The sequence below is a fragment of the Balaenoptera physalus genome (assembly GCF_965194825.1).
Source record: "Balaenoptera physalus genome assembly, chromosome: 11".
NCBI classification, from domain to species: Eukaryota; Metazoa; Chordata; class Mammalia; order Artiodactyla; family Balaenopteridae; genus Balaenoptera; species Balaenoptera physalus.
The window spans coordinates 31750687-31762748 of NC_138896.1; the positions used below are offsets into that span (position 1 = coordinate 31750687).

At 58.0% G+C, this 12062-nt stretch overlaps 2 protein-coding genes across 15 annotated transcripts in view; one reads left to right on the top strand and one right to left on the bottom strand.

The window, feature by feature from the left end:
• The window catches only part of SPATS1 (spermatogenesis associated serine rich 1), a 48881-nt gene extending 48738 nt beyond the window's left edge, over positions 1-143 (bottom strand). The window contains exon 1 of one of the 4 annotated variants that reach the window (XM_082412527.1): positions 6-143. The gene's annotated coding sequence lies outside the window, so the exon portion shown is untranslated. The remainder of the gene's footprint in view (positions 1-5) is intronic. The other 3 variants (XM_082412524.1, XM_082412531.1, XM_082412526.1) reach the window with 3 other exon arrangements.
• AARS2 (alanyl-tRNA synthetase 2, mitochondrial) lies at positions 59-12029 on the top strand (the record flags this gene model as incomplete). 11 transcript variants are annotated; one of them, XM_082412514.1, is made up of 22 exons in its annotated part: positions 59-301; positions 936-1127; positions 1656-1801; positions 2006-2173; positions 2732-2876; positions 5015-5160; positions 5360-5468; positions 5843-5881; positions 5958-6069; positions 6539-6672; positions 7127-7271; positions 7507-7679; positions 7806-7919; positions 8018-8158; positions 8849-8986; positions 9092-9201; positions 9353-9461; positions 9745-9867; positions 10117-10227; positions 10805-10888; positions 11002-11112; positions 11579-12029. In XM_082412514.1, the coding sequence occupies 22 exons, from the start codon at positions 59-61 to the stop codon at positions 11741-11743; spliced, it is 2958 nt and encodes a 985-aa protein (XP_082268640.1). In that variant the 3' UTR covers positions 11744-12029. The 11 variants fall into 11 exon arrangements, 7 of the variants coding, with proteins under 7 accessions (XP_082268640.1, XP_082268643.1, XP_082268641.1 ...); XM_082412517.1 differs by lacking the exon at positions 11579-12029 and adding an exon at positions 11383-11572; XM_082412515.1 differs by lacking the exon at positions 10805-10888.
• Positions 12030-12062: the final 33 nt, after the last annotated feature.

Genomic DNA, 12062 nt, shown 5'->3' on the forward strand with positions numbered 1-12062 from the left:
GTTACCTTCTATCTCCGCACTGCCCTTTGACCCCGTGAAGTCACTGCCCCGAGTTAAGATGGCGGCGTCGGTGGCAGCTGCAGCCGGGCGACTTCGGCGGGCCATTCGAAGGTCGCCGCAATGGCGGGGCCCCAGCCGTCGGGCGCTCTCATCCGAGACCCCTCCAACCCAGGCCGCGGCCGTGCGGGACGCCTTCCTGAGCTTCTTTCGGGACCGCCATGGCCACCGCCTGGTGCCATCCTCTTCCGTGAGGCCCCGCGGCGACCCCAGCTTGCTTTTCGTCAACGCGGGCATGAACCAGGTAGGGGCTGAGCCACGCTGATCTGGGCGGAGTTTGTGATTTTTTTCCTGAGAGAAAGGCGTTGCGGGATTGGGCAAAAGAAGCGAAGGGCGGAGCTCCTAGCTTTTTGGGGAAAGAGGGCTGTGCGTGGTTAGGCTTAGAGTTTGGGGCACAAATTAGGGCTTGGAGAGGGCTCCACCGGGCAACTTCTGAGTTGAGGTTGAGTTTTAGGTCCAGGAATGGCGGGTGTGGAGTCCCGTGGGGGAAGTCTGGCTTCATTTATTAGTTCTTTAAATAAAGATAAGTCATTCATTAAAATAAATGTTGAGCACATGCTATGTGCTAGACTGTGTTCTCTAAGCTTTTGACTTTGAGCACCACCTACCCTCTCTAGACTTGCTCTGTTTCCAGCCACCAACACATTCCTCCTTTTACCTTGCTTATTTTACTAGCAGAGTCTCTGTTTCATGATTTATTTACTCCTTGTCTGCCCAGACACACCAGAGATGGGTGCCCCCACGCTCCCAATCTGCCCCCCTGGCCTCTCAGGGGCACGGTCAGCCTTCACTCTGAACTACCATCTCTCTCCACACCCTCCACATTTCCCTTCTGCTGAGGGTCTGGGATCACTCTCTCGCCCTTCATGTGTTTCCAGTTCAAGCCAATCTTCCTGGGCACTGTGGATCCACGAAGCGAGATGGCAGGCTTCCAACGTGTGGCCAACAGCCAGAAATGTGTGAGGGCTGGAGGACGCCACAGCGACCTGGAGGATGTGGGCCGAGACCTTTCCCATCATACATTCTTTGAGATGCTCGGCAATTGGGCCTTTCGGGGGGTATATTTTAAGGTGAGTCTCCAGGAAGCCCTGGAGTTAGGAAAGGGTCAGTGGTCAGCCAAGAAAGGGGTCAAGGTTAGTCCTGTCTCCACTCTTAGAGTCTGCTTAGGGAGGGCTTCAGACCAGACACAGAGGCAAAGTGCTAGATGAACACTTATAATAGGAATGTGTCTCGTTTCCCTGATTGGGTTGTAAACTCCTTGAGGGCCAGGACTATGCCTCCTGCCTAATGGCTGGTCAATAATTATTGTATGAATAAATGGTGAGACAGCAATACTAAAGTGCAGGAGTTAAGAATCATCCCAGGCTAGGGTGGATAGAGGATTTCATGGAGAAGGTGGGACTTGAAAGAAAGTAGGATTCAGAAGAGGGAGGAAGCTTTCTATGCAGGAAAAACTCTCATGGCTTGTTCTGGAAACAACATGGGCAGTGGAAATGGTTTTGTCTTAAGCCGATGGCCGAACTCATGTGGCTTGATTGGAACTTCAGTGGGGCCTTCTTCTCACCCATTTTCCTCTTCCCAATGGGTTTGCACTGCAGGAGGAGGCTTGCAGCATGGCCTGGGAACTGCTGACTCAGGTCTATGGGATCCCTGAGGACAGGCTCTGGGTCTCCTACTTTGGTGGTGACCCCAAGGCTGGGCTGGGCCCGGACCTGGAGAGCAGGGACATCTGGCTCAACTTAGGGTGAGTCCACCCCCACTTATGTCCACTCCTGGAGCACAAGAGGACTGGAAAATAGAGGCTACCAGAGAGTCTCAGCATATCCCGGGATACTGTAGGGTCAGCCCTGTTCCTCCTCCTGCCGAGCTTAATGGAAGGGTTCTCCTGGCAGAGGGGGTCCCAGGTTCTGCCTTTGTCTCCCCACCACCCGTCTGGCTTCCTTCCCAGGGTGCCTGCCAGCCGCATGCTCTCCTTTGGACCACAGGAGAACTTCTGGGAGATGGGGGATACTGGCCCTTGTGGGCCCTGTACTGAGATCCACTATGACCTGGCTGGTGGGGTGGGAGCCCCCCAGCTGGTGGAGCTTTGGAATCTGGTCTTCATGCAGCACAACAGGTAATGGGGTGCGAAAGGAGGAGGGAAATCCCTGACTGGAAGTGAAAAAGTTGGCAGTCAGGACACTTTGATCCATTTTTTATAAAAACAAACACTTAAACGGCGTTTACGATGTGCCAGGCATATTTCTAAACACTTTTCAGATAGTAATGGATTTAATCCTCGTCTTTGCCCATGACAGTTGAAACTAGTCACTGCTGCTCTCCAGACTCTGCTCTCTTATATGATGGAGTTGAACTTGATGATCTCTTAAGATTTTCTACCAGCCTTGACATGTCTCTTTCTAAAGCAAAGAATTGTGTCCCAGAAAGGGGATGCCTGGGTCCAGGCAAGGGCCCAAGCAGAGGGTGAAGGTGGAGATCACTCTTTATGAGAAAGGACGGCACCCAAGGCCATCGTCGTCTGCTTTTGGGGGTGGGGTGGGAGATGATACTGCCCTCTGGTTCCTCCCATTGTCAGCCCCCAAGGACCCTCCCCCATCCCTTTATGCCACTTGAGCGTCTGCCTCATACCTGTAATCCTGTGGGGGGCCTCACCTTGCACACCTTTCCTGGCCAGAGAGGCAGATGGAAGCCTGCAGCCCCTGCCCCAGCGGCACGTGGACACGGGAATGGGCCTGGAAAGGCTGCTGGCCGTGTTGCAAGGCAGACGCTCCACCTACGACACCGACCTCTTTTCCCCACTGCTCAATGCCATACACCAGGTGAGCCCGCCTCTTCCCTTCCAGAAGCCCCTCTGACCTGCTCTCACCAGTGCTCACTGCCATTGCTTTCCATCTTTGTTGAGAACTCAGAATATTTTCTTGCCTGTGGGGACAGTGGCCAGCCAAGGATACGGAGGTGTCAGACGTGAGGCTCCGATTCATATTTACTGCCTGATATTGCTCCTGGCTCCTTCCTTCCTTCATTTACTCAAAAAATATGTGTTGAGTGCCTACTTCGTGTCAAATCTTTGTGCTTGGTTCAGGAGATACAGCAGTAAAGAGAAAAGAGATCATGGAGATTACATTCTAGCCTAAGAAATAGGTAATAAATAAATGTATTAAAGAACAAGATAGCAGTTTACAGATTGTGAATAGGCAGTAAACCTGGGTGATAGTAATTGGCAGGGGACAGGGGGTAGAGAAGAATCTTAGATGACATGTTTGGGGAAGGCTCATCAAGGAGATATCTCTGAGCTGAAACCTGAAAGAGGAGTCAGCCACAGGAAACTCACTCCAGGCAGAGGCAACAGCGAATACCAAGGCCCTGATGCAGGAGAGGAACAGAGTGGCCAGCCAGCTGAAGTAGAATCATGTGGGTTACAGTCGGAGTGTGGGTGGGTTCGCTCTTGCTGTATAATAAACCACCTAACATTTTGTGGCTGAAAGCAACAACCATTTATATAGCGTGTGAGAATGTGGACAAGCAATGTAGGCTGGGCTCAGCTGGGTCACTCTTGGTCCTGTATGAGCTCACTCATACATCTGTGGTCAGCTGCTAGGCAGCTCTACTTCTGGGAGTTGGCTGGCTGTCAGTTTGGGGCTATGGCAATGACCGGGTTGTATGTCTGTCATCAGCAGGCTAGCTCGGGCCTGTTCACATGACAGCTTGGCAAGGTTCCAAGAAGGAGAGTGGAAGCACATGAGGCCTCTTGAGGCCTGGGCTCAGAACAGTGTCATTTCCACCACATTCTGTTGGCCAAAGCAAGTCACAAGTCTAGCCCAGATCCAAGGGATGGAGAAATAAATTCTATTCCTTGATAGGAAGCACCTGTAAAGTCACATTGCAAAGTGGCATGCACACAGGAAAGGGAAGGATTGTGGCCAATTTTGCAAACAATCTACCACAGAGAGGAAGGCAGGAGTCAGATCTTGTGGGGCCTTGAAGTCCAAAGTGAGTCTTTTATTCCAAATGTGGTGAGATGGGCTCCAAGGCAGTAGGGGCACCATCTGATTGACACTTTTAAAAGGCCACTCCTGTTGCTGTGTGAAGGATAGGCTGGAAGGAGACCAGAGTAGAAGCTGAGAAACCAATCGGGAGCCTATTTCATAGTTCAGGAAAGATAATAGGGTGTGGCTCAGGTTGGTAGCAGTGGAAGTGGAGAAAAGTAGATTGATTTGAGAGATCTCATAGAGGTAGACACAAAAGGCCCCACTGATGGATTGGATGGGGAGAGGAAAGAAGGTCAAGGCTGGCTCCCAAGTTTTTGACTTGAGTAATGTGGTGAATGGCAGGACTGTTTATTGAGAGGGTGAAGCTTGGGGAAGAGACAGGTTTGGAGCTGGATGAATCAAGCACTCCGCTTTGGAGCACAGCTTAATGTATTCACAGCTCACACACTCCTTCCCTGCGCCAATAGAGGCTGTAGAGGCGGGTGTGGGGAATGAAGAGCACCTGGGTGGGACGGGCCTGGTTCAAATCTCGGATCTGCTCTTGAATTGTGTGCCCTTGTAGAACTTAGCTCCTCTCAGTCTCACTTTCCTCTTTTTCTGTTTGTTTTTATTTTTTTCCACTTTTTTTTGGTCTTGTCTTTTTTTTTTTTTTCTTCTCCACTTTCCACTTTAACACCTCCCAGAACAGGAAGTTTTAGGGATTAGACACCGTATCATTCAAGTACCCACCCGGTTCTGTTAATAGAAATTCAGTAAATGATCGCAGCTGTGCTCGTTGTCTGTGCTGAATGTGGGCCCCAGGAGGCAGGGACTGGCTCTCTTTCACCTTTGAAGCTTCTCTGGCCCAGGCCATTCCAGATGCGGTCAGCTTTAGGGGTGAGGGCAGATGCTCCAGGAGTGATGGAGAGTGTCCCTCCTGGGCCAGGGCAGACAGGGTGGGCAGCCATGTCTCCTCTCCTGCTCCCCAGGGTTGCGGGGCACCCCCTTACTCGGGCCGGGTCGGGGCAGCAGACGAGGGGCACACAGACACAGCGTACCGTGTGGTGGCTGACCACATCCGCACGCTCAGCGTCTGCATCGCCGACGGCGTCTCTCCCGGGATGTCTGGTGCACCGTGAGTCTGCAAGGGCTACAGCAGGGGCAGGGGCTGCTGGGGGTTGCAGGGGAGAGGAGGGAGGAGATGGAGAGGTGGGTCGGGTTGAGATGGCAGGAGGAGGGGGAAGCGAGCACACACCCTGGACCTTGCCCTCCCCTCTCCCCTCCCTGCTGACCAGGGGCTGCTGGGGGCTCACCTGGGCTCTGAATCCTTCTAGGCTGGTGCTTCGTCAGATCCTCCGTCGAGCCGTGCGGTTCTCTACAGAGTTGTTGCGGGCACCACCTGGCTTCCTGGGCAGCCTGGTGCCTGTAGTGGTGGAGACGCTGGTAAGGGCAGAGCTTCCTCACTTCCCTGGGCCTCCCTGGGGTCTCGCGGAGCCTGTCGCTGAGCCCATACAGTGCCCCGGCCTGGGTTCCCCACCCTAAATGTCCAGCCCAACGTCCTCTCAGTGGGCTTACAAGAAGCAGGGAGCCTTTAGGAGGCCTTCTGGCCCAGGCTGCTGAGCCTTTGACCTCGGGACCCCCTTCTGCCCGTATCAGTCCCCCTCCCCCCAGAGAAACTGATTCCCCATTTGGATCCCTCCCCCGTCCATCAGCCTCTCTGAGTCTCCAAGGCAGGTGTCCCCAGGGAGGCCCAGGGTGGAGGTGCAGAGTGGGCTGGTTGCTTTTGACACCTCCTCAGCCCTGTCCGCCGCCCCCAGGGAGGTGCTTACCCGGAACTGCAGAGGAACTCAGCCCAGGTACTGGATTTGGATGGGGGAGGGAAGGGCTCCCTCTCGGGAGACCGAGCTCCAGCCCTGCCCTGCCCCCATTCAGATAGCCAGCCTGGTGTCAGAGGGTGAGGCGGCCTTCCTGGCCTCTCTGCAGCGGGGTCGGCGGATCATCGAGCGGACCCTGAGGCGCCTGGGGCCTTCCGATGTGTTCCCTGGTGAGCAGGGCACCTGGCCGAGGTGTGAGGGACCCACTTAGGCGAGCCAGGCCCAGGCCTCGCATCCCCCCTCCTCCCCGACATCCCTCTCCCCGTACTCTCTCTCCAGCACCTCCCTGCTTCTCCTCACTTCCATGCTGCCCAGCTGGCCCTGCCTGTGGTCTCTGCTTTCCAAGGCTGGCTTCATGCTGAGAATGAGCTTCTCACCTCCTTTGAAATGACATATGCCAAGGGGAGGACCCTGGGCTACCCCCAGCTCTGGCTTTGGGGCCTGAAGGTGACCCCTTTCCCGGGCCTGCCCGGTGTGGGGAGGGGGCACTTGTGCTTGGCACCCAGTGGCTTCTGTGTGGTCAGAAAAGCCCTGGCCCTTACTTCTCCCTCACTTCTTCTCCCTCACTTCTTCTCCCTCCCTCCATCCTGCCCCTCCTCCCTCAACACCCCTTACGTCCCTCGTCTTCCTTTCTCATAGCCGAAGTGGCCTGGTCCTTGTCACTGTCTGGGAACCTGGGGCTCCCCCTGGACCTGGTGGAACTGATGCTGGAGGAGAAAGGGGTGCAGCTGGACTCTGCTGGACTGGAGCGGCTGGCTCAGGAGGAGGCCCAGGTACCGGCTGGGGCACTCCCACACAGGGCTCTGTTGGGACGCGTCGGCCCGTTCCCCAGCCCTGAGTTCTTGTGGGAGGAGCTGCAGCTATTGAGGGAAACAGGAGTCTGAGGTAGGGTCTGTCCCCTCACTCAGGCCCCGCCCACAGTCCGTGGAGGGGAACGCTAGTTCAGTGGGCCACACAGAGTAGCAGAAGGGGAGAGGCCAGCACAAGGGCCTAGAGAGGGGCCGTCGGGGGCAGCAGTGGGTGAGGGAGGCCTGGTCCTGAGACCCCTGCACAAGGGGTGGTTCACCAGCCAGCCCAGGGTCTCTAGCAGCCAGCCCAGCCTGAGGGCTTATTCCAGATGGGGTGCAGTGTTCACACAACTGTGTGGCAGGGACAGGACTCTCTGGAGACTCAAGTCTCAATGCACTCTCCGTGCACCCCTTCCGTGCACACACGCCTGTCCCGCAGCACCGGGCACGGCAGGCCGAGCCAGTTCAGGAGCAGGGACTGCAGCTTGACATCCACGCGCTGGGGGAGCTACAGCGCCAAGGGGTGCCCCCAACCGATGACAGCCCCAAGTACAACTACTCCCTGCGACCCAGTGGCGGTTATGGTGAGACCCTGGACTGAGGTGGGTGGCCACGGGCTTGCCTGACCATGATTGGGAAGGATGTCAGAGACCAGCTACCAGGCCTGTGCCTTCCCCGGGGTAGCCACCGGGGTTCTCTGGGGGCCCCGGCTGGAAGTGCCCCCCAGCCCCGTGCCTGTTGACTTCAAGGAAGGCACAGACCCACATCCTGCATCCCAAGGCCCTGCCTAGCACTGATAACCATTCTTGGCCCTGGCAGAGTTCAGCACCTGTGAGGCCCAGGTGCTCCAGCTGTATACAGAGGACGGAACAGCCGTGGCCACCGTGGGGGAAGGCCAGCGCTGTGGCCTTCTCCTGGACAAAACCAACTTCTACGCCGAACAGGGAGGTCAGGCTTCCGACCGAGGCTACCTGGTGCGGGTGGGACTGCAGGTGAGCCCCCCCAGCCCCCCCAACACACACACAGAGGCTCCTGCAGGAGGCAGACCTGAGCCAGAAGGGAACCAAGGGGAGGGAGAGGCTGCAAGCACTCAGTGCCTTGGCCCTGCCCTCCCCCAGGACGTGCTGTTCCCAGTGGCCCGGGCCCAGGTCTGCGGAGGCTTCATCCTGCATGAGGTGGTGGCCCCTGAGTGCCTAAAGGTGGGGGACCAGGTACAGCTGCACGTGGATGAGGTGAGGACCCCACCCCTGCTGTTCGTGCCGTCCTGCAGCCCCTTTTCTCTCCCCACCCCCACCTACACCCAGGACCCTGGGTGACAGAAGTGTTTCAGGCCTGGCGTCTGAGCTGCATGGAGAAGCACACAGCCGTCCACCTACTGAACTGGGCGCTGCGGCAGGCCCTGGGCCCCGGCACAGAGCAGCGAGGGTCCCATCTCAATCCTGAGTGGCTGCGCTTCGACGTGGCCACGCAGGTGAGCAGGGCATAGAGGGGCAGCCTTCAAGTGAGGCGACGGGCTTAGAGGGAGTCTGGTAGTGTGGGAGTTTGGCCAGTAAGGGGGCCTGGGCTGCCTCTCGTTCAGTCACTGGGGGGCCTTGGGCGGGGGCTTCCCATCAGGCTCCTCCTGCACCAGTGAGGGTTAGGCTAGCCAGTGTGTGGAGCCATCCCTTCACCTCCAGCCACCCAGCTTCCTTGTCCCTGCTGTCACCCAGGCCATTCTTGCTCAAGCTGAGCTGCCCTCTCCCTTTACTGCCATCCTGTCTCCTTGTACCTCTGGCTCAAATCCTCTGGGAGGTGCTCACTGACTAAATCTCGTTCCACCCGATTACTCCTTGCTCCTGCGTCTCCCCCATCCTGTATTTCTCTTCCACTGGCTGACCCTCGTTGTAAGCTCCCTGAGTCCAGAGCCTCCATTGTCTGTCTCTTCATCTACTTCCAGTGCCTAGTGAAAGGCCTGCAGCTTCCGATAGGCCCAACCCCCAGGCAGCTTTCTAAAGAAGAGAATTGTTAGCTCCACAAATGTGTACTGAGCACATGTTATGTACTAACCCCTGTTCTAGAACCTGGGGGTAGTTCAGTGAACACTGACTGCTTCTTCATGCATCACTCCCAGGCATGGGGCTGACTGCCTGTTGGTCTGTCTGTTTCCCCCCAACGCCCCCAGGCCCCATTGACCCCAGAGCAGCTCCGGGCAGTGGAGGGCACTGTGCAGAAGGCCGTGGGGCAGGATGAGGCCGTGTACATGGAGGAGGTGGCCCTGGCACGCACTGCCCACGTCCCCGGCCTGCGCTCTCTGGATGAGGTGTGCTGGGGGAGCCCACGGGGTAGAGGTTGCCTGTCCGCCCCCCCCACCCTCCCCTCCCCTCCCCTCCGGCCCCTTAACAGACCTGTGCCCTCTCACTGTCAGGTATACCCAGACCCTGTGCGGGTGGTGTCTGTGGGTGTGCCTGTGGCCCAGGCGCTGAACCCAGCCTCCCAGGCCGCACTGCAGACTTCTGTGGAGCTGTGCTGTGGGACGTGAGTCACTCCTCTCTGCCTGCTCTGGCCTGGGGCCCTGGACCTTCTCCCCTCCCTGGTCTTTGGAGCCACCAGCCCCTGGTTTGGAGCTCAGGCTGCTCTTTTCTCTCCCATCGTCACCTGGGATTCCTCCTCCCTCCCTCTGCCACAGGCACCTGCTACGCACAGGGGCTATAGGGGACCTGGTGATCATCGGGGAGCGCCAGCTCACCAAGGGCACCACCCGCCTGCTGGCCGTCACTGGGGAGCAGGCCCAGCAGGTCAGCACGCCAGCAGGGCCTGGGAGGCTTCTGGGTGTGGGTGGGGGCCAGAGAACACACAGCTGATGCTCTCAGGCCGGGGGATGCCCAGCAGCAGAACCAGTGTTCATACCTGAGCACCAGCTGCTGGCAACTGGCATCTGTTGTGATTATTTGGTACCTTGATGGGTCCCGATTGTTCAGTGTTTCTAACTTGGCCTTGCCCAGCAATGGGTTGAGAGTGCCTGTCTTGGAGAGGGAAAGTAAGCCAAGCAGTCCTGACCATCCGGTTCCCTCCCTGCAGGCCCGAGAGGTGGGCCAGAGCCTGGCCCAGGAGGTAGAAGCAGCCGCAGCGCGGCTGAGTCAGGGCAGCCGGGATGTGGTGGAGGCTCAGCGGCTGTCCAAGGACATGGGACGACTCACTGATGTGAGGGCCACCCCCAGCATGGAGCTGTCCCCTCCCTCTCCTGGCCATGTTTCCTTCCCCGTGCATTCCTGGACCCTGCCCGTCTCTCCCCAGCATTCCTGTTAGACTTCAGCTGGCCCAGATGTTTGTCGGTTGTCTGCAGGGTGGGATGTGGTGGGTGTGGTCTCTTCCCTGGCCTTGCTGGTGGTCCCTGCCTCAGAGACCGTGGCTCAGGGAGGGCAGGGATTGTTGTACTGCTTCTGACCATAGGCCGTGGACACTGCCGTGATGCCCCAGTGGCAGCGGCGGGAGCTTCAGGCCACACTGAAGGCGCTACAGCGGCGTGCCAACACTGCCGTCCGGAAACTGGAAATGGGGCAGGTAAGAGGACGTCCAGCTGCACCCAGGAGGGCCGATACCAGGCACACCCAGCAAGGGTCAGAGATGCTCTAGCACACACGCTGAGAAGCCTCAAGGCCTGGCAGGGGCGTGGGGGTGGGTGGCAGCTCCTCCCTCTCCTGCCAGCTGAGTGCCATCATCAGGCCATTTCCCCACTTCTCTCTCTGCCAAACTGGGTCTCTCCCCCCAGCTCCCAAGTCTGGCTCAGACTCTCCCTCCAGGAAGCTGACTTGATTGCGCCATTCAGCCCTAATTGCTCCTTGACTGTGGATCCTCCCCCCTCCGCCCCCGCTCACCCATCTGTGCTCCAGCCTTAGTCCTTTCACCTTCAGCGGCCTATTTGTAGGGGCCTGGAGCTATGATGAAAGGGAGGAGGTGAGGGGGGAGAGGAAGGACACAGGGGGGACCCAAAAGAAGGACGCCATTCTAGGCAGAACCCCTGGCACCTTTGCTGGGGGAAGGGGGCCGTGGGAGGGGATTTCTGGACTGGGGCTCAGTTCAGAAGTGGGGGCTGATTGCCTCCCAGCCTGACCCCCGTGCTGTCCTTCCTGCCTCACAGGCTGCACAGAAAACCCAGGAGCTGCTACAGCAGCACTCGGAGGGGCCCCTGATTGTGGACACAGTTTATGCTGAGTCCCTGTCAGTAAGTGTTGCAGTTGGGGGTGGCCCCAGGGTCTGGGGAGGGGAAAGTCCTGGCAGGGAGGAAGCTGGGAGTCCGGGGAGCTGTGAGGTCGCCATCTCCCCTCCCATGTGCAGGTGCTGGTGAAGGTGGTCCGGCAGCTGTGTAAGCAGGCGCCCAGCACGTCCGTGCTGCTACTCAGCCCCCAGCCTCTGGGGCAGGTGCTGTGTGCCTGTCAGGTGGCCCAGGTAAGGAAAGAAGGAGGGCAGCTCCCACCCCGCCCGTCTCCTGGTCCAGCTCTCTGATTCCACACCTTTTATTCCTCCCACATGAGGGAGCCACAGCTGGGTAGAGGCCATCTCTGCAGATACCCCAGGGTGGGCATAGGACCACCTCCTTCTCCCTAACCCACCCCCTTCTCCCTAACCCACCCCCTCCCCCACCCCACCCACGAAAGCACCGAAAAATTCCCTAATTCCCACCACGCCACCTCCAGGCTGCACATTTCTTGCAAACAGGTAGCAGCCATTCATCAACCTCCACTCACGCATTCCTAGCCCGTCCCTCTCCTGTCTCCTCGCCTGATTACCCCCACCATGTGCCCGGCTCGGGAGAGGGTTCTAATCACCGTGACTCCACTCTCAAAGGTACGTTGAGTGGATGGTGGCAGGGAGGGCTGCTCTGCATCACTGCCCCTTCTGTTTCTGTCCCCAGAGTGCCATGCCGGCCTTCACAGCAGAGGCCTGGGCGCTGGCTGTGTGCAGCCACATGGGGGGCAAGGCCTGGGGCTCTCGAGTGGTGGCCCAGGGCACCGGAAGCACTGCTGACCTGGAAGCTGCCCTCAGTACAGCCCGAGCCTATGCCCTCAACAAGCTCTGATCCAGGCTCACTCAGGGACTCACAGAGACTAAAGAGACAACAGACAGGCCAGTGCCTGGAGCCCTGAAGGAGCCAGCAGAACCTCCCCGGAAGCTAAGCAGAGGACTAGAGCCTGGAGGCCAAGCAGCTGAGCCGAAGAGGACCGCCCTGGGCTCGGCTCTGAGTGGACACAAGAAGATGTGGGCTGGGGAAGGCAGAAGTGGGCACGGCAAAAGGCCCCCGCTAGTTGAATGTGAAGACATGGCTGTCCTGGCTGTGATTGTTGATTAAAAAGTATTTCACAGAGGATAGGAAGCTCCAGAAGGTTCTTTCGCCTAAA